Genomic DNA, 20,861 nt, shown 5'->3' with positions numbered 1-20,861 from the left:
ACAACAACCAACAACAACCAACAACAACCAACAACAACCAACAACAACCAACAACAACCAACAACAACCAACAACAACCAACAACAACCAACAACAACCAACAACAACCAACAACAACAACCAACAACAACCAACAACAACCAACAACAACCAACAACAACCAACAACAACCAACAACAACAACCAACAACAACCAACAACAACCAACAACAACCAACAACAACCAACAACAACCAACAACAACCAACAACAACCAACAACAACCAACAACAACCAACAACAACCAACAACAACAACCAACAACAACCAACAACAACCAACAACAACAACCAACAACAACCAACAACAACCAACAACAACCAACAACAACCAACAACAACAACGAACAACAACCAACAACAAACAACAACCAACAACAACCAACAACAACCAACAACAACCAACAACAACCAACAACAACCAACAACAACCAACAACAACCAACAACAACAACCAACAACAACCAACAACAAACAACAACCAACAACAACCAACAACAACCAACAACAACCAACAACAACCAACAACAACCAACAACAACCAGCGACAACCAGCGACAACCAGCAACAACCAACAACAAACGACAACAACCGACAACAACCGACGACAACCGACAACAACCGACAACAACCGACAACAACCGACAACAACCGTGAACAACCGTGAACAACCGACAACAACCGACAACAACCGACAACAACCGACAACAACCGACAACAACCGACAACAACCGACAACAACCGACAACAACCGACAACAACCGACAACAACCAACAACAACCAACAACAACCAACAACAACCAACAACAACCAACAACAACCAACAACAACCAACAACAACCAACAACAACCAACAACAACCAACAACAACCAACAACAACCAGCAACAACCAACAACAACCAACAACAACCAACAACAACCAACAACAACCAGCAACAACCAGCAACAACCGACAACAATCGACAACAACCGACAACAACCGACAACAACCGACAACAACCGACAACAACCGACAACAACCGACAACAACCGACAACAACCGACAACAACCGACAACAACCGACAACAACCGACAACAACCGACAACAACCGACAACAACCGACAACAACCGACAGCAACCGACAGCAACCGACAACAACCGACAACAACCGACAACAACCGACAACAACAACGACGATGACGACGACGACGACAACAACCGACACCAACAACGACGACGACGACAACGACAACAACAGTGTCGGTAATGTGTGGCAGAGAATGACAATCAACCAGACTGAGTACAGGTGAACATGATGTTTTACTACAAGAATTCAACCAAGTCGTCAGCAGTCATGGAGTAGCGGCAGATTGGACAAGTAGGGCTGGGGGCAGAACTGATCCACTCCTTGATACAGAGGAAGTGAAATTCATGTCCGCACCCCAACTTGGATAGAGCACGGCCCTGGGTATCCTGACAAATCACACAAATGGGCTCATCACTTATTGACACCTTCACTTCCGTATCATTAGCCTTTGGTTAATCCTGAAATAAAGATTATTGTTATTAGAGTTATTCACTGGTTTGAGGAGATGGCATTTACATGCCACTGCGGGAGTCGAATGTCAGGGGTGATACTGATACCCCTATTTCAGCATATGAGGCGGCCGCCTCTTTGTTATCATATATTGTGATACTTGGTATTGTGTGCAGTGCTCACAGCGCTCTCCCCCAACAATATAGCTCTATGACACTGTGCTTTCTGCGGTTTCTTTCGTGTTTACAGTGGAGAAAGGCTGGTGGGGGTTCCAGCCCTTGTCATCCAGTTGATGGATGCGACCCACCTGGGCAAATATTGGAAGGTGCGGCAGGTCGGACTGCTTCTTCAGTCCGACTACCAGGACACCGCGGAGCGGATCAGTATCCTGTAAGTAAGCACTGCTCTGTTTATTTACCTGTATACTGTACTTGCCACCCTCGTTATAGCGATACTTACTTGTTTCGTATCCTCTTGTCTTACCCTGCTTTCGTATTCGTGACACCAAGAGTACAAAACCCTAAAAGCGCCATTTCGTTCTTATAAAAGCATGGATGACCGCGATTGGCCCATATGTTGTAGTCTTTTGGACGCTGAGTCGATTAGTTTTGGTCCGAAAAGGCTGCGATGCAGCGTTCCTCCTTTATTCCCAATCGAACATGGTTGAACAAGTGGTCATGTGCTCCTGCGTACACCAGTCACCTGGTCACCGTGCCTGCAGGGTACAACTTACTAGCCTGTTTGACCTTTTTTGGGTGCAGTCCTGTCACTCGAGTTGAACTCGAGTTGAACCTTGGTGTGAAAGTTGTCGCCTGCTGGCGTGGTGACCAGGTGATTTGGGCACCCAGGAGCACGTGACCGCTTGTTCAACCATGTTCGATTGGGAATAAGGGAGGAACGCTGCATCGCAGCCTTTTCGGACCAAAACCAGTCGACTGAGCGTCCAAAAGACTACAACATATGGGCCAATTGTGGTCATCCGTGCTTTTAGATATCCTTAGCTAAAAAAACGCTAACGTAAACGCAAACCTTTCCGTACTTCGGATCATTCAAGCTGACTTTTCCCTTAGCACAAAGTACGTTATAGTTGAGACGAAGTAGTCGTGACAACAATGGCGATACGAATTTTCGTGGAAACAGATGCGGGAAATTCTAAATTTTGAACCAGGGATTAGTTTGCTGTTGTTCCGAAAGAATACCTTGGCGAGGTCTTTTACTCTGGAATAGCAAAAGCACGGCGAACATGAGTTTTCGCTGTTCCCAGGTCCTTGGAAACCCTTTCCTAAACGCAGCACCGAAGACTGTAAGGGTTCTCCAGCTCCAGCACGTCTGGGAGAGGCCGATGAATTTCTTCCTCAGGAGTGCCGTGGAACTGGTCCTTTGTTTCCCAGATGGGATAGAGGGAGAACGGCACGAAGCAGAGGACGCAGAAATTGTCAACTGAAAGGCAAAACTCGCCAAAAAGCTAAATGTCACAAGAGGAAGCAATCTCGACTCTCGATCTCATCTCGATCTGCACGACGTGCTTTTTATCTCCCGCCAGTTACAAAACAATGCGAGTTTTTGCATTTTTTGCAGAATTTCCATAACGAACGTCGGCCCGTTATTTTGAGCTCTGTAACGTTTTTCCGTTATCCGATAACGTCTTTTGTCACGGCTGGGAGTGAGTACCGTAAAAGTTAGCGTTATCGTACTTTTGCTAAGGATGTCTTTTATAAGAACGAAATGGCGCTTTTAGTGACATTTTGCATACAAATCCCCATCTAGTAGGGCGCAGTCACCCAGTTTCGGTGGGAGTGCGCGAGTTCGATTGGGATTCAAGTAGGAAGGGAGCGTCTCAGCTTCCTCGGACCACGACCATTCGACTCAGCACCCCGAAGACTACAACTGGTGAAATTTTAATTTTTGCCTTAACTTCCCCTTTAAGGTGTGTATATCCTGCCAATAGTTAATGGTGTACAGTCGCACGCTATAGACGCCATGTTCATTTGCAGGGCTTGCAAACTGTACGTGAAGAAAGACAGCATGCCGCCATCTTGCGTTCTCAATGACTTGCACCTTGAGCAGGGGAGGCTGGGGGCCAGTGCTTGTCGCGACTAAACTCATTCGAAAAATTACTCATTCAAAAAGTGGAACCCTTCCAGACATATTACATTTACAAGCTAGACACAAAGCATGGCAGTCGACCGCATTCAAAGCGAGTGAGGTGCCAAGAACAAAATACTCCACCTTCCATTGTCAATTGACGACAACCCGCGTCTCATGCATGCCGGACTTGTGTGCTGACAATACAAACATCATAGTGAACTGTGTACCAACCAGTGCGAAGATTGTCTGGAAGCACCTTGTCAGGCCGAAAGTTGTCGTCGCAGCCTTGCAGTGGTTATCTGAGGAGGCGAGACGAAAGATTCATGAATTGCTTGCACATTTGTACCAGTTGTACCGGTTATGCGAGTGCCATGGTGACAAACGCATTCTTATTGAGCTTTGAGACACATGTCAGCAGGGCGTTGTCGCATCACTGACCTCTTGCAGTCATTCCTTTTGCGCGAGTTTGCATTGCTCCTCTGCATGCAAGTGGATTTCATTGCACTTCTCAGTTTGGGAAATGCTCGAATATGATAATTCTGCGTGTGAGTGCACTAGCCCTGAACATACATGTAGGTGACCCGTTTGTGGTGTCTCATAGCCTACCTCACGACCTTCTGCTTTCTTTCTGCATCACTTGTATCTTGCAGGTATATCATCCCAGTGTCTGCTCCAGGATTGTAGGACAGCCGGGTACACGTGTACCTGGCGCAACCATTTCAACCGGGTGGGAGCCGGGTACACATGTACCCGGCATGTACGCCCAATGATCTAAAGCCGAATGGGTAAGCCGCATTTAGAAAAGAGAGGACAGGAATTACAAAATTACGAAAGAAGAAGAAGTATCTGACACATACAACGATACAAGCCATGTAGTCAGTCCTTTCAAAGTTCGAAAGTGTAAAGCACCAACCGGGTCACAGGTGACCCGGTACTATATTTTCAACCGGGTCCAAGCGCCGCCCAACCGGGTGGATTACCCGGCTCACCCGGCGCTGGAGCAGACACTGCATCCTGTGACGACCACATTGAAGTCTGAATTTGAAGTGTGAAGATGCTTCAGCAACCACATAGTACTTTTCCATTGCTTTCATTGTGCTTCTACTGTGCATGTGTGTAAGTTGTGATGACATTGTGTGCTGGCGACACGGTCAGATTTTGTCCATGCGTGTTACGTACACCTGCATGTTATGCATTGAAAAGGATCTGCCACTTGCGATCCTGGGACGAGGATCAGGTCACCGTTGTCTTGTGTGGGCTGTACCAGATTGCTGTTCACTTCTCTATCTGTTGGATATCATTACCGTATTATCTCTAATATAAGCACAGTCTCCAATAATAGCACGTCTCCAATAATAGAACACCTTGGGGCGGCATTCAAAAAATACAGTGCTCAGTCTCCATTATAAGCACACTGTGTAAATTCATTATCTGTATCGGCGAAAAAGCCCTGAAATGTGTGTGTCTGACATGAATTTGGCCGTGGCAACATGCCTCTGAAATGAGGTTGAAATAATAATGGAACAGTCTCCAATAAAGGAACGTCTCCACTAATAGCCCGGGGCGGAGGTACATTGAAAAAATAAAGGACCGTGCTTATATTAGAGATAATACGGTATGTGACTTTCTGCAAGTTTCTGGTGTATGGTGGCCACTTCTTTGCTTGTCACTTTGTATGATATTACATTCTGTATTCGCTGCTTCCATGCCGTGGTCTGCAAACTGCAATCCTTGGGCAAATGTCATGTTTGCTATGTTATGCTTTGGCGTCAGCTTGTCTACACATTGTACAGTCAACTTCGCGTATAACGACACTCGGCGGGGCATCAGAAAAGTGTCCTTATTCGCGAAGTGTTGTTATACCCGAAGTCCCATTATATGTATTACAGTTGGATGGGACTTTGCTCTGGGCATGGAAATTCTGTCGTTATTCGCGAATTGTCGTTATATCCGCAGTCGTTATTAGCGAAGTTGACTGAAGTTGAATTATTTTGTTTCACAACTGACTTCCTGAAGTACGGTCGCCACTGCTTTGCATGGCATTATACATGAAGAATTTCCTGTTTGTGTCGTGTGCATGTGCGTATGTGTGCGTGGCCACGTGCGTGTGCCGTGTGCATGTGCGTATGTGTGCGTGGCCACGTGCGTGTGCCGTGTGCATGTGCGTATGTGTGCGTGACCACGTGCGTGTGCCGTGTGCACCCGCGTGTTTGTGTATCTGTGTGCGGGGTAGCGAGGTGGGGAGGGCTGGTATGTATCAGTGTGTTATTGTAGTCTCATGGCTACATACAGTACATCGCACGCGTGCTCATCATGTTTACCTTCGGGGTTGGGGTGGGGAGGGAACGGAAAAAGAACTGAAATTATCCATATAAAACCGCTCTGTGAGCGGTTCTGAAAACCTTTACTGGTGCTGCCCCGTCGTAAAAGTAAGAAATTAGAACTGGAGCATTGTCCCCCCAAAAGCGAACAGATCCACCTAAATTGCGAATGACGGGACCTGAACGCACCAGTAGCACGAGGTTCCTAGCCGTGGATGCAGATGGAGACGTTGGTCCAGACCATAGGCAATGGCCGTCGATAATTGTACGTGTACTAACAATACACTGCCACTGATACAATGTGCAATGTACTGCACTATAGTAGTGGTGGTGTTACCCTATGATAATTGCTGTGATCCTGTGCCCTCCCGACCTCGTGCTACTGGTGCATTCGGGTCCCGTCATTCGCCATTCAGGTGGATCTGTTCGCTTTTGGGGGGACACTGCTCCAGTTCTAATTTCTTACTTTTACGACGGGGCAGCACCAGTAAAGGTTTTCAGAACCGCTCACAGAGCGGTTTTTATATGGATAATTTACAACTATGCCCACATCACCACACGCTTTTACTCTTAACCCAAATGCAGCCCCGTTCTCTCCCGGCCGACAATCGCAAGTGACCGCACTGAACCCTCTTGCTCCACCATTCCAACCGTCCCCTTTGACTTTCAACTTTGCACCTTGTATTCCTGATATAAAGTCTCCGTCGAGTATCAGGATCTGCACAGTTAACGCATGCAGCTGGCTGAAGCGGGCTGATGAGATTAAAAACTTATTCTGCACATCTCAACTAGATATATTGGGCATAACTGAAACCTGGTTGACTCCTGATATCACAAGTTCAATATTAACACCGTCAGCTGAATACAAAATCATCCGGCATGACCGTCACAACAATACCGTGCGACGTGGAGGTGGAGTGGCATTCCTCCTCCACCCTTCCATTTCCCATACTACCAAACATCGTCCAGATCTTCAGCCTGCTGATCCAACCATTGAAATTGTGTGCATAGAACTAGAGCATCGCCACAACTCCACGTTTGTGTTCTGTTGTTACCGTCTTCCTTGGCAGCCACCTGATCAGTTCTGCAGCGTACTCCAGACCTGCATTCAATCAATATCTTGTCCTCAAGCTTCCATATTTGTCATTGGCGACTTTAACGCTCGCCTCTCGAAATGGCTAGCATCCGATCCTGATACACCTGCTGATACATGCATGGTATATACAGAACCCTTGCTTGCGAGCCACCCAGGAGCCAAACAAATGCATTTACATTTTTTTCACATTTTCGTGCCCATTCTGTCCGTGCGCGGGACCCAAACCTAAAACAAGTCCAGAAGCAGCCATGGGTGGTGGGGTAGGGCCCCTCAACGTGGCCCTGGAATCTGTCACAACGGAACGAGTGGGCGTTCTCTCGCGGACTCCCACAGACCCAAGTCAATTATTTTTGAATTTTTTAGGTTTAGGGTGTGCTACGAGGTCGTACCTTTGATACAACATCCAGTGCTGGGACCTCCACAGCAAGCCATTTCCACAGCGCTGCACACCAAATCCAGGATGCCCTCAGAAACCGGCAAAGACCGCCACTCACGTTTCACTACTGCCTAGTACTGAATCCTACCTGACTTCTTGACACGACTCAAACTAACGTTACCATGGTTACTTGCCAAAGTCACTAAATGAACGTCAACTACAATAATCAAGCCACATATCTGCAACGTCACGAGGGTGCTGGCAAAAGTCCTGCTGCACGGCGGCGGGCTTCGCCCGCCGCCGTGCAGCCCAATACGTGGTTTTTTAACGTGATTTTTTGGACTTTTTTGGACTTGTGGCAAAATTCTGCACACTTTCGCGTGTTTCCATAATACGACAAGTTGCGCACGGTCTGCTCACATTCAAATACAGTGCTGCCAACAAATGACAGCATGCAACAAAAAAATCTTTCCTTGCAAGGGCACATTTTCGGCCATAACTCTTGAACGGCTGGTCAGATAGGGACACAATTTTCAGAGAATTTGCAGCTATTCATGCTCTTTCAACTGACGTAGCACTCAATATGAATTTACAAATTCGATTTTTCAGCGAATTTTTGGGTAGTCTGCCACCTTGACTACCCAAAAATTCGCTGAAAAATCGAATTTGTAAATTCATTAAGGTGGCAGACTACCCAAAAATTCGCTGAAAATCGAATTTGTAAATTCATATTGAGCGCTACGTCAGTTGAAAGAGCATGAATAGCTGCAAATTCTCTGAAGATTGTGTCCCGATCTGACCGGCCGTTCAAGAGTTATGGCCAGGGAGTCGTAAAATACCATATTTTACGACTCCCTGGTTATGGCCGAAAATGTGCCCCTAAGGCCTTGCAAGGAAAGATTTTTTTGTTGCACGCTGTCATTTGTTGGCAGCACAGTATTTGAATGTGAGCAGACCGTGCGCAACTTGTCGTATCATGGAAACACGTGAAAGTGTGCAGAATTTTGCTATAAGTCCAAAAATCAGGTTTTTGAGCCACGCATTGAGCTGCACGGCGGCGGGCGAAGCCCGCCGCGGCGCCGCCGCGCCGTGCAGCAGGACTTTTGCCAGCACCCTCGTGACGTTGCAGATATGTGGCTTGATTAGTTGACATTGATTTAGTGACTTTGGCAGTTGTGAGTCGTGTCAAGAAGTCAGGTAGGATTCAGTACTAGGCAGTATTCATGGTATTAGTGAAACGTGAGTGGTAGTCTTTGCCGGTTTCTGAGGGTATCCTGGATTTGGTGTGCAGCGCTGTGGAAATGGCTTGCTGTGGAGGTCCCAGTACTGGATGTTGTATCAAAGGTACGACCTCGTAGCACACCCTAAACCTAAAAAAATTCAAAAATTGACTTGGGTCTGTGGGAGTGTGTGAGAGAACGCCCACTCGTTCCGTTGTGACAGATTCCAGGGCCACGTTGAGGGGCCCTACCCCATCACCCATGGCTGCTTCTGGACTTGTTCTAGGTTTGAGTCCCGCGCACGAACAGAATGAGCACGAAAATGTGAAAAAAATTGTAAATGCATTTGTTTGGCTCCTGGGTGGCTCGCACACCGTGGCACTATGCCGGAAATTTGAGTTTTTCCGGCCTGGAAAGCCTGTCAGTGAGGCGCAAGAACTTGTAAATCATGTCCTGAGGGCCAGCATAGTGGCAAGAGTGTGTGGTCAAAATTTCACTCAAATCCATTGAGAAACACCAAAGTTACAGTCAATTGAATGCCATATGAAATGTATGGGTAGGCTGCCCCCTTAAGCTGTTGATATACCTCGGGCCGTCTACACCTTCCGCTTTTTTGCCTCAACCATCACCCACCAGATTAACACGTATGTCAGCTTATTTTTCAACCATTGCTGGTACTTATGTAATTATGTCGCTTCTACTCTGCTTTCTGGTTCTGTCGCAACTCCAGGTGGCAACAGTCTTGTGTCATCATGAATTGCACATACAGTAAATCTCCTGCATCAGCAAATGCTCACATACCAGTAGTTTCAATGTTTTCTGAGTCTGCCTGTCTTTGCCTGCCCATGTCTCACCCACTCAATCTCTCTCTCTCTCTCTCTCTCTCCCTCCCCCCTTCTCTTCGTAGATCTACTGTTCAGCCGCAGTTCAATCCTGTCAACTACAGCACTCAGACACCGATCGGTGTGGCTGGTCTAATCAGCCCCTGGAATCTACCGCTGTACTTGCTGACATTCAAGATTGCCCCAGCCCTGGCTGCGGGCAATACAGTTGTGGCAAAGCCCAGTGAAATGACATCAGTCACTGCATGGATGATGTGCAAGGTGTTCCAGGAAGCAGGCAAGTGCATACTTGCCAACCCCTGGCAAACAGTTTCCTTGACACTGATGACGTTTTTCCTTGATTTTGCCCATTTTTCCTTGATCTGCAATTTTTGCATCATAATTGTGCAAAATATTGTATATGACATCATAGTGACGTCACCATGAACACAAAACATTCGCAAAATAGTACAGCATGTACGGCCAAAAAGTACTTTTTCATGCGCGAACACAAAAGTTCACACTCGCTAGACTTTCGTTTTGGGCACAGCACTGCGAGCGAGCATCCAAAACACTGAAAATCAACAAAAAAAGGTGTTGACGGACATTTTCGAAAATCCGGTAGATGTAACTTTTCCGGTGTACCGGGACGAAAGCGAGTTTTCCTTGATTTTCCCGGAAATTCCGGTAGGGTTGGCAAGTATGCAAGTGGTCGTGTTACCCTGGTGTCATGTACACAGAGTGCTTTGGACTTTGCCCAATCTGCTACCGTTAGTGGGGACAAGTGCTTGCCGTTCGATCTAAGTTCTAATTTTTATTCCAGTTGACTCCGAAATTTCACAACCACCAGATTTCGTTCTTGACCGCCTCTTTTGTGATCTAGCATACACCATGTACGCTGCATTCACCGTAGCCAGTTGAGTGTTCATTTACAGTACTGTTGGGGCGACGAAGAATGGAACACCGAAGAACCGAGCTAGAATTTTACCAAGCACATCACACCATTATGTACACACGGTGACTCAACAGTGCATAGACTCTAATACATGAGAATAAGAACGGGTTAGGCTAGAAGGCTGACCCCCCCCCCCCCCCCAGTTCTTTGGAAACCGACTGTACTGTAGTTTGTATGAGGATGTGTATAATGTGTATAATGTGTATAATGTGTGTTGCATACTGTACAATGTCATGTACAGTCACACTGTTGTTGTTGTTGTTGTTGTTGTTGTTGTTGTTGTTGTTGTTGTTGTTGTTTCAAGACCTCTAACTGTTAGTACTGTGCCTGATGTTATGGTATTCTCTAGGCCTGCCAGCCGGTGTGTGCAACGTGGTGTTTGGCACCGGCGCAGTCACTGGCCAGGCGCTGACCTCGCACCCAGATGTACCTGTCATCTCATTCACTGGTGGAACGGCAACGGCCGAGGTGATTCGTCGCACCATAGCGCCGTTCAATAAGAAAGTGTCGCTGGAGGTAAGGTGACGACGTGTAGGGTGTGGCATCCAACACCAGTATATAGTAGTGTAGCCATTGGTTAGCTGTATGTCAGGGTGTGGTGTTGATCGCAGTACATCAGTGCGTGATGTTGCTTGCACTACGTCAGTTTGTGATATTGATTGCACTGCAGCAGTGTGTGATGTTGCTTCCAGACTGAGTTCCAGACTGAGTAACATGATAGTTTCTAACATCACTTCCCACTAGTAATGACATGCTACATCACACCTAGTGTGACCTAGTACATTGCACTGACATTAACCCTGCATAACACCTTCATTTCACCTGCGTAACACCTTCATTACACCTACCATGAGTATAGATTAGGCTGCACTTCTCTCATTTAGCTTCTTTCTGACAAGTGCTCGACTCTTTTCGATTCAGTTTTGGTTGTCCTCCTCTTTCGTTGACTATGAAATGCTTTCCGTCTGGTTTGCCGTGTTATAGTGTTCTGGTCCTGACTGGATTTATGTTTTGCGTGCTTTTTAGGGCTCTCTGTGTTGTCTTCTTAAAAAAATGCATGTTATGTGTGTGTGTGTGTGTGTGTGTGTGTGTACGTGTGTATGTGTTTGTGCGCGCGCGTGTGTGTGTGTACGCGTACGTGTGTTCGTGCTTGCTACAGCTGGGAGGCAAGAACCCATCCGTGGTGTTTGAGGACGCTAATCTAGATGAGTGTGTTGCAACACACCTGAGGTAGGTGCATCAATCACTGGCACTTTTTGGTGCGTGCTTGTGTGTACTTTGTACACATTTGTGTGCATGTGTGTGTGTGTGTGTGTGTGTGTGTGTGTGTGTGTGTGTGTGTGTGTATGTGTGTGTGTGTGTGTGCATGTGTGCGTGCGTGCATATGTGTTGACTTTACAGGTGCATGTGTGCTCATGGGCAGTTGCTCAGCTTTACAAACTGTTGAAAGGCGTTAAGATGTTCCTGTGTCAATTCTGTGCACGTGTGTGTGTGTGTGTGTGTGTGTGCGTGTGTGTGTGTGTGTGTTCGCGTGCATGCTTGCACTTCAGGTCCTGCTTTGCCAACCAGGGAGAGATCTGTCTGTGCACTAGCCGCGTCTTCGTTCAGGACACTATCTACGATCTGTTTGTGGAGAAATTCGTGGCTGCAACACGGTAGGTGAATACTTGCATATTACTTGGCTACCTCCATTGTACAGTATCATCGTGTTAGGAGCTAGTAGTGTGCTGTAGTTGCTATAGGTTAAGTTGTGTATCTGTTTGACAATCTACTGGAGAAGTAGCTGTCCTGCAATGGCAACGGTGACTTGTGGTGGTTGCCATGTACGCACACCAGAGGCGAAGATCTGTTAGACTGTTTAGCTGTAACTTCAAGTTTCATGCATTTAGCGATCATCAGATAACGGCATGGTATATTGCTTTGTACATGTGTGTATTGAGCACTCTATTCGAGCTGCTTTGACCGGCCCTGTTTGTAGTGACCCTGTACAAATTTCTCCATACGTGAAGGAAAAATGGCCGATCAACTTTCATGTAGCAGTTCTGTTCCCTGTCATCATGTCGTGGATACGGTGTCTACCTTGACTTAAGTATGAGTGTTTATGGTTTTGTTTACACCATGCCTTGATCATTGAGGGTGGCGGCGTTCCTACGGCTGCGGAAAACTCTGTCTATCCGTGTCTCAGGCGAACCGTGCCATTTTTCACCTTTCTGTTATCTCTTCTCCCCCTGTCCAAATACTGCAGCACTCTGACAGTGGGTGATCCGAAAGCAGCCGGCACCAAGGTCGGTGCCTTGATCAGCGCTGAGCATCGTGACAAGGTAGGCAAACGTGTGGCTTAGAAACTACTTAAAACTAGAATCACTGCTTCGTGTGTGGTTGTCTTGTTGCTGGTTGAGGCTCTGCAGTCGGGAACAGCTTACTTACAGCAGTCATTCTTGCTTGCCCAATGCACCCGTGTGTGATTTGTGTGACTTTCTGATGAAGTGAATCGCCAATTTGTGCTGTTCAATGTTGAAAACCACACACTGCCTCCATCCACTGTAGTTCACTCTAACGCTGTTCTGTAGAATGAAACCCTTTTCTGTTGCTAGTGTAGGCTATGTTACTCCTATTGACTGGCCTTGTCCAGTGACACTTGCTCTGTCCCAAACCATCGCCAGTTTCCTTCATTGCAGCAGGCTCTGTAAAGGGCGTATGGAAATAAGCATAGTGTGGACTCTACTTGGTGTGTGTGTGTTTCTGTTTACAGGTGAAGTCGTACATTGAGATTGGCCGTAAGGACGGACGCGTGTTGTGCGGTGAGGGTGTGGATGCACCAGTGCAGTTGCCAGAAGGATTGCAAAAGGTGAGCGTGCTGGGGTAGGGAGGAGTACCTGTTCATTATTTCGTTTGAAAACTGGCTCCTTCACCACTGTCAGCACTGAAGAGTGTATTGTACTTCAGGTAGAAAGACTACTTACCCTATGCAGCTCTGATCTCTTGTCTAAGTCGCATGGCTGCTGTCTTCTTTGCAGAATGTAGCTTCATCTGTGCACTGCGGCTAAAAACTACATCTTCCCTGCGGTTTGAAACTAGCTCTCCGAATCTCGGGTCAACTGAAGTGCGTGCACCCAGCATTTAGGGATGGTGCCTCTGTTCTGCAACAAGTCAGATTTCATTAGCCAGCGTTGTATGTACTGGTAGATCTACACAGTGCTGCTTATTGGGCTTAGAGAATGAGAGAGAGTTCTCCCTGTCAGTGTTTCTGATACATGTACAGTTGTGCTCGGTGAAATTCCACCCAACGTGCAAAGCTGGCAGGCACCCTGGACTAGTTCTCAGAATCTGCTTACATCATTGTTTTCGTACATGTCGTTGTGTACGTCCAGGTGCATTCGTACCATTTCCAGGGTGTCAAGGGCATGCAAGTTCAGGGCGCCAAATATGCACTCCGGGTTGGATTTCTGGTTGGATTTCTGGTTGCATTTCACCGAGCTCAACTGTACAAACAGCATCCACTCAAAAAAAAGCTCTGCTATTGGCCAGTACTGCAGTGTATCTGCTGGTAGTGATAATGGTCATGTGACGCTGTGTGTGTGTGTGTTTTGTGTGTGTATTTTGTGTGTGTGTGTGTGTGTGTGTGTGTGTGTGTGTGTGTGTGTGTTTTGTGTGTGTTTTGTGTGTGCATTGCCAGGGGTACTATGTTCAACCCACTGTGATTGTAGGCTGTCCAGATTCCTCACGCTGTATGCAGGAAGAGATATTTGGTATGTAGCGTTATACGTCTGTCTGTATGCATGTCTGTCTGTGCACGTCCACCCATCTATTTTGCTCTGATCCGTTGACACTGTATTGATTGAGTGGTTGTGGTTGCCTTGGTTACATGGTGCACGTGTAGGATCTGTCACCATGGTCACAGGCAGTACATGTACATGAAGTAAAAAATTGATTTCTTGTTTGTGTTCACTGCTTGTGTGTGTTTGCAGGTCCTGTTGCATGTATCAGCAAGTTTCATTCACAAGAGGAGGTAAACTGCTGCTGCTGCTATTGCCGCATTTGTTGCTGCTGCCGCCGGCGGTGCTGCTACTGCTGCTGCCTACGCAACCATCGTTGCTTCTGCGAGTGCTTCTGTGAATAATCATTGTTTTAAATGAGAACATGTATCAGTATGAGAGTGTATGGATCTCAGGTGACAGAAGACTAGTGTTGGGCTGGTATTTGTGACCGCAGCTTTGAAGTTTTAGATGCAGATGGGAAACCTTGTGTACACTATGAGCTTGATGGCCAGGAAGCTCTGAGTTTGTGAAACTCAACTACGTTTTATCAATGGGGTAAACGTCAATAGCACATGTTAGGACGGATTACACATGTTTCCCTCTTGACATAGCAACCCCATCTGCATTACAGCCGTCCTCTTGCCGTCCTCTTGCCGTCCTCTTGCCGTCCTGGTGTTTACATGTATGTGTGCTTCTACTGTTGATACCGCATGTGATGAACCAACGAATATTGCTCTCCGTGTGTGTGTGTGTGCGCGCGCGCGCGCGCGTGCACGTATGTGTGTTTGTGTATGCGTGTGTGCGTGTGTGTATGTGTATAATGTGTGTGTGTGCACGCATCTATGGACGGTGGCCGTGTGTGCATGTGTTGTTCCTTGCCTTCGCCCCCACCGTAGGTGATAGAACGTGCCAATGGTGTCAAGTATGGCTTGGCAGCGTGTGTCTGGTCGAGAGATATCTCCAGAGTGCACACTGTTGCTCATGAACTGCATGTACGTACAGTGCCTCGTACCTGGCTGCGTCCGATGCTGTTTGGGATTACAGTGAACCTGGTTGAGAAGAATACTGATAACTTGTGATAAGACATACATGTACCTGCACTTTGTAAGAGTTAGAAGAATTAGTATTCATTACTCTATTGGATAAAACACTGTCTATTCACTGGGTATACAATATGGATAAGAAGAACTCACGTCATTGCAAGCAATTACCACCCCGGTCCCTTAGTGTTTGTCCTAAAGAGGTTTGGTTGTAGCGTGTGTGATTACCTGTTTGTGATGTGTTATGGGCATGCCTGTACTTTGTACGTGTGTGTGTGTGTGTGCGTGTGCGCGTGTGTGTACGCGTGTGTATTTTCTGTACAGGCTGGGACTGTGTGGACAAACTGTTGGATGGTGCGTGATCTGAACATGCCCTTCGGAGGCATGAAAGCCAGTGGTACAGGACGAGAGGGATTCAAGGACTCCATGGAGTTCTTCACCGAGTCCAAGACAATCTGCATCAAGATGTGATATCTGAGCGTAGGCTGAGCGGCACATGACCTGATACCTCTGCCATACACATGCACATGTGTGTGATTGGACACGATCACAGAAGGACTGGTTGTGCAAGTGCAAGTTACAGTGCTCTGGAAGAGACAACTGTGAGTTTTCCCTGATGGTGTCGCCATGCATAGTACAGTGCTGTGATTTGCTCATTGCTATTATGCCAAGATGGCCAACTACAACTACAAGGGGACGTACCAAGATGGCCATCTACAAGGGGACGACTTGCACGTGTGCATATGCGGCTCTAGTCATGTAGGTACTGCGGCGGGCATAGGCACAATCGGCGTTCACCTGTGCCATAGTGTGTTGTCTGACATGCCTTGGTGTTGGCTGCGGGCATCCAGCACACCTACCTGTGTCACCAGTGTGTGTGTGTAGGCATTTCTAGTTTTGTTTCCGTAGTCACTTCAGTTGTAGGGTCAGGGCATGCTGTATGTATTCTGTGTTGTGTAGTACAACGTGCAGTGCAGTATGCATGCTGTGTTGTGTAGTACAACGTGCAGTGCAGTATGCATGCTGTGTTGTGTAGTACCTAGTACTAGCAATGTTGCACGGATGTGAGAAGCATCATGTACATGCGTGAGTGTGACACTGGCAATTATTTGTTCTGTGCATTCTACCTCGAAGTAACTTTCCTACGATTTCATAGTCATTGAGTGAAATGCTGTATGAATAAGTGAAAAATGCTAACCTAAGTATCTATTATTGCACGATTAAAGAGGTCAATATATGAAATATAGAACGAGTAAAAGACCGAGGTCCCCCGAGGTCTTTTACGAGGTCTATATTTCATATATTGACCGATTATGAGGGCAATAATAGATTTATCACGACATAGCATACCTAAAACTGTTTTTGCTTATATACAGTATTCGAAATTGTTGGCAAAGATGATGGCTGGATTTATGTTTTAAGGATTTTTCTTGAGTTTGTCTCTGGTTTTGATTGTACAAGTACATTAATTTTAGGCTAGAGGCCGATAAAGGCTATTCGTTCTATGGCGCTTATGATTGCATTTCTTTTTGCTTTGTACTTTTAAAATGTCTTACAATCCAATCTTTTCCTGTTTCTTGTTAATATAAACTTGAAATCTGTATGTGTGTAAAATTTGAAGGGGCACATGAGGGAGGGTGCAACCCCAAGAAAGTGACGCAACCTGCCTAGTGTAGCATACTGACCAACCACCAAAATCTCAATCCCTTGACAAGACATACAGAATCTCTGGATTTTGCTCCCTGGATGGCACAAAAACAAGTGAAAAAGGGCCTTTCCCGCCAAAAAAAGTTCAACTCTGCTAGATCTGCGTACACGGCACAGTTCAACCCTGCATTGCAGTTCGATCAGTCGGCGCCAGCTAGCGCCTAGCGCCTGTCAGTGCAGATCTTGTGGTCAGGTCTTGAAAGTGCCGTGCACAGTTCAAAGTGCGAGTGCGCACTGTACATATTTTTGAAAAACCGCGACATTCAAGTCGAATCCATGGAGTTTTCTGGAAAATCCTGCATCAGATGAAACTGTGACTTTTCCGGGAGTTTGCTTGAAATCCCCGGGAGTAGTGTTGATTTCCCGGGAAAACCGGGAGGGTTGGCCAGTATGGTGTAGCCCCCCCCCCCCCCCCCCCCCCAGCACATGCACGCAGACAGACAGATGATGAACACACACCACCACACACTTCAAAACGGCGAGTCAGTTGGGTGAGAGACATTGAAACATTCTCATAAAAAAATCAAACCACCTTGCTCCAGTGTTTCCACAGTAGCCACAGTGACAGTCTAAGCAACGGGGGTGTTCATAACGACGTGAACAACACAAGGGCATATATATGTACAGCAGCAGCAGAAGAGACAGCAACGGGGTTAGCAGCGTTAATAGCCGTTATGTTCAGCGGTATATAGATAGAGATACACACGTGATCTTTGCACTAATTTGCACTCAATGTTATCAGTACTCGGAGTAGTAGTAGTCAATGTGTGGCAAATAATTGTAAAAGGGAATAAAGAAACGGGCCAGGCAGTTCTGAACTCCTCCATCTGCTCTGGTGTGTAGTATATACATGGGGTGAAAGTTAAGAACCTGGTACAAGTTTACCCCAGGAACGGACCTGGTACAAGTCTACCCCAGGAACGGACCTGGTACAAGTCTACCCCAGGAACGGACCTGGTACAAGTCTACCCCAGGAACGGACCTGGTACAGCCAGAATATTAAAGGAAAAATAGCCAGAATAACAAAAGAAAAATAGACTGGGGAATCAAGGAATAGGAAGGGGTGAGTCCTGGGAATTTCCTTCCCAACAAATGGAGGAAACACTATTATAAATTGTATACAAGAAAGCTAGACCAAGTTGCCAGCCAGACAGTGTTCAGCTCACTGGCAGCAACAACAGCAATAGAGAGAGAAAGAGAGAAAGAAAGAAAGAGAGAGAGAGAGAGAGAGAGAGAGAGAGGGGGGGGGGGGGAGAGGGAGAGAGGGAGAAGGAGAGAAAGTAAGAGAGAGTAAGAGAGGTAAACACTAAACAGGCAGACAGACACCTACTTCGATCTGGACACAGACAATTGGACACAAACAGACAAGACATGGTTAACACACACACACACACACACACACACACACACACACACACACACACACACACACACACACACACACACACACACACACGCCATAGTAGTAACATTGTTCACCACCCTCCTGCTGCTGCTTCTTGGATGAGGATTTCTTTGAAGAGATCTCTCTGATAGAGGTCACGTGCTGTTGGACGATGGCCGGGATCAATGGCCAATAACTCACGTATGATACATCCCTACGGAGCACAAAGTAACAACAACAGACCACGGACAACAACAACAACAACAACAACAACAACAACAACAACAACAACAACAACAACAACAACAACAACAACAACAACAACAACAACAACAACATGACGTGTTGATAAGTTGATACTCCACATGGCATGCTAATACAAGACCAAGAACTGTCCAGCACAAAGAAGCAAGTACTTCTCAGAGCAAAGCCTGATTGAGAATACGTGTAGCAGCAGAAGTCAGAATGGTTGAACTGCACTGTGGCCTGTAGCTATCTGTACATGTACACGTCTGTAGTATAGAATAACGGGTGAGTCTTCACCAGCATTAGTACAGTACAGACCCAGTGCATGTACTGGTCAATCAGATACAGGTAAGCCTATGCATTGCCATGCATTGCCAGCAGCAGCAGCAGCAGCAGCAGCAGCAGCAGCAGCAGCAGCAGCAGCAGCAGCAGCAGCAGCAGCAGCAGCAGCAGCAGCAGCAGCAGCATCAGCATCAGCATTAGTCCTGGAAACCAACCAACCTGGTCTTCATTGAAATCTTGTGGGAATCGGTGTTTACGTGCTTTGAGCAACACCTGCAACACAGTGCAACACAGTACATAGGAAAATAGCATACTGTATGAGCAGAAATATTCGTCTGGAATATAATTTCGTCTTTTTTCGTCCAAGGAGCTTTTGGACTAAATTAAAGGAAGGACTAATGTCGCTTTGTCCAGCTTTTCAATACACTCTGGTGATCCACACACCCAAACACGCAGCACACATGCCGATACATGTACATCTATTCTATGAGTCATGTTGGTTGCTTTTCTATAGATGTAAATACAATGTAGCTGCACTGTGCAGTGGTGCTACATACATTCGCCAGTACACTTCAAACTAGGGGTGTCAACGGGTAGTAGAGCACCCGTGCTACCCGTAATAAAAGCGGGTAATCGGGTACCAGTTTGCTCCTGAGAACCCGATCAGGTACTGGGAGTACGGTGTTTTCGCAACAGTGCATGTAAAAGGCACGGCTATGTGCTTAGTGCTTACTGTACACTTTCCATGTAGTGCAAGTGCACACTCATAGTACAAACTATGTCAAAACAATAACCGGGCTATAGGGTACCCGTGCTACCCGGATAGAAATACCCGAACTCATTACCCGACCAAACCCCTACCCGTTGCAGCCCTACTTCAAACCAGTAGAAACACACACACACACAGGAAACAAGAAATCAATCACTATAGTAGCATTCTTGGTTGTATCAAGAGTAGATAAACAAGAGTGTGCAACTCCGGATCTCTTCTGCACAATCTGCAGATACCCCCGCCCGCAGCGGAAGTTTTTGTTGACGTCACCTTTTTTCAGAAGAACGCGCATTTTGCCCCAGAGCAGTGTGAGAGCACGTGCTGGGCACCGTCTTTTAATGTAAAGCCCGGCCAAGTGCACGAGGCAAAACTTTCAAAAAGACTCGCAGCGCGTGCATCGTCGAAAAGATTACGTCAACAAAAAATTCCGCCGCAGGCCAACCCATTCCGGAGTTGCACACTCTTGATTATCTACTCTTGGTTGTATGCTACAACTATCACTCCTCATGGCACAGTCATACTTACATGCATACGCTCCATTTGTGTCTCAAACGGGCACAGCAGCTCAAAGAAGATGATACCGAGTGAGAAGATATCAACTTTGTGACAATACTTCTGCCCTTTCATCTGCACAACAACAAGCATGCAAACAATACATTGGCGGCGTCACACCCAGACACCCAAACCCACCCACCCACACCCACCCACCGGTGGGGAGAAGCGCAAGCCAGCATCGCTATTGGCTGCCGCATCCCTGGCCCAGGATTATTGCCAAGCCCATGCACCTTGTTCGGGAGCCTCCATTCAAATCTCTCCGCTGTCACAACTGTCATCAGACCGGACATCTCGCTACAGATTGTATTGCATGGTCGGAGCCCTCACAAACAAGATCGCCAGTCGACACCACCGCCAAGGGGCTTTCACCAGCCGCTCCAGTGTTTAAGCCATGGCCACCTGTACCTCCCAAGCAACAGGTTCACTTCAGATGTGCGGAGGCCAGGAATGTGGCATTGAAGCGGCCACTCATGCCATGCACGATACATTCAGCAAAGAAGATGTCGACGCAGTGCTCAACGCAGATACGTCCAACGCGTTCAATCGCCTCAACAGAGAAGCTTGCATGCGTAATGTAGCGCTCCTCTGTCCTAACATCATGCCCACGATTATCAACTGCTACCGACACCCAGCCCGCCTATTTGTGGATGGGGAGTGCCTCCTCCTCTCGCGTGAAGGCACA

The 20,861-nt window shown here is 46.9% G+C and overlaps 2 protein-coding genes across 4 annotated transcripts in view; one reads left to right on the top strand and one right to left on the bottom strand.

Moving 5' to 3' along the window:
• The window catches only part of LOC135808180 (eukaryotic translation initiation factor 2-alpha kinase 3-like), a 156,197-nt gene that overhangs the window by 110,282 nt on the left and 25,054 nt on the right, over positions 1 to 20,861 (bottom strand). The window contains exons 19-21 of one of the 3 annotated variants that reach the window (XR_010552061.1): positions 20,150 to 20,251; positions 19,072 to 19,125; positions 18,267 to 18,538 (exon numbers count right to left, since the gene is read on the bottom strand). The exons of 1 other annotated variant lie outside the window; for it this stretch is intronic. Coding sequence is in view for 1 of the 2 variants with exons in the window: in XM_065321333.1 (XP_065177405.1) it covers positions 18,416 to 18,538; positions 19,072 to 19,125; positions 20,150 to 20,251 (279 nt within the window). In the remaining variant the exon portion in view is untranslated. Of the gene's footprint in view, positions 1 to 17,423; positions 18,539 to 19,071; positions 19,126 to 20,149; positions 20,252 to 20,861 lie in introns of those variants that run through there. One more of the 3 variants, XM_065321333.1, reaches the window with a different exon arrangement.
• LOC135808181 (2-aminomuconic semialdehyde dehydrogenase-like) lies at positions 9,154 to 16,834 on the top strand. Its single transcript, XM_065321335.1, has 11 exons — positions 9,154 to 9,303; positions 9,567 to 9,778; positions 10,785 to 10,951; positions 11,595 to 11,665; positions 11,986 to 12,090; positions 12,681 to 12,756; positions 13,188 to 13,283; positions 14,112 to 14,184; positions 14,404 to 14,444; positions 15,090 to 15,185; positions 15,558 to 16,834. Exons 2-11 carry the CDS (start codon positions 9,730 to 9,732, stop codon positions 15,702 to 15,704), a joined length of 921 nt encoding a protein of 306 aa, XP_065177407.1. The 5' UTR covers positions 9,154 to 9,303; positions 9,567 to 9,729; the 3' UTR covers positions 15,705 to 16,834.

Source organism: Sycon ciliatum, chromosome 2, assembly GCF_964019385.1.
Source record: "Sycon ciliatum chromosome 2, ocSycCili1.1, whole genome shotgun sequence".
In the NCBI taxonomy this organism is placed as follows: domain Eukaryota; kingdom Metazoa; phylum Porifera; class Calcarea; order Leucosolenida; family Sycettidae; genus Sycon; species Sycon ciliatum.
The sequence above is the reverse complement of the archived record's forward strand: the minus strand, read 5'-3'. Positions and strand labels throughout refer to the sequence as shown.

Coding starts and splice junctions, on each gene's coding strand:
- LOC135808181 (XM_065321335.1), top strand. CDS start 9,730: ATGACATCAGTCACTGCATGGATGATGTGCAAGGTGTTCCAGGAAGCA. Junction 12,757..13,187: donor GCGCTGAGCATCGTGACAAG/GTAGGCAAACGT, acceptor TTCTGTTTACAG/GTGAAGTCGTACATTGAGAT. Junction 13,284..14,111: donor TGCCAGAAGGATTGCAAAAG/GTGAGCGTGCTG, acceptor GTGCATTGCCAG/GGGTACTATGTTCAACCCAC.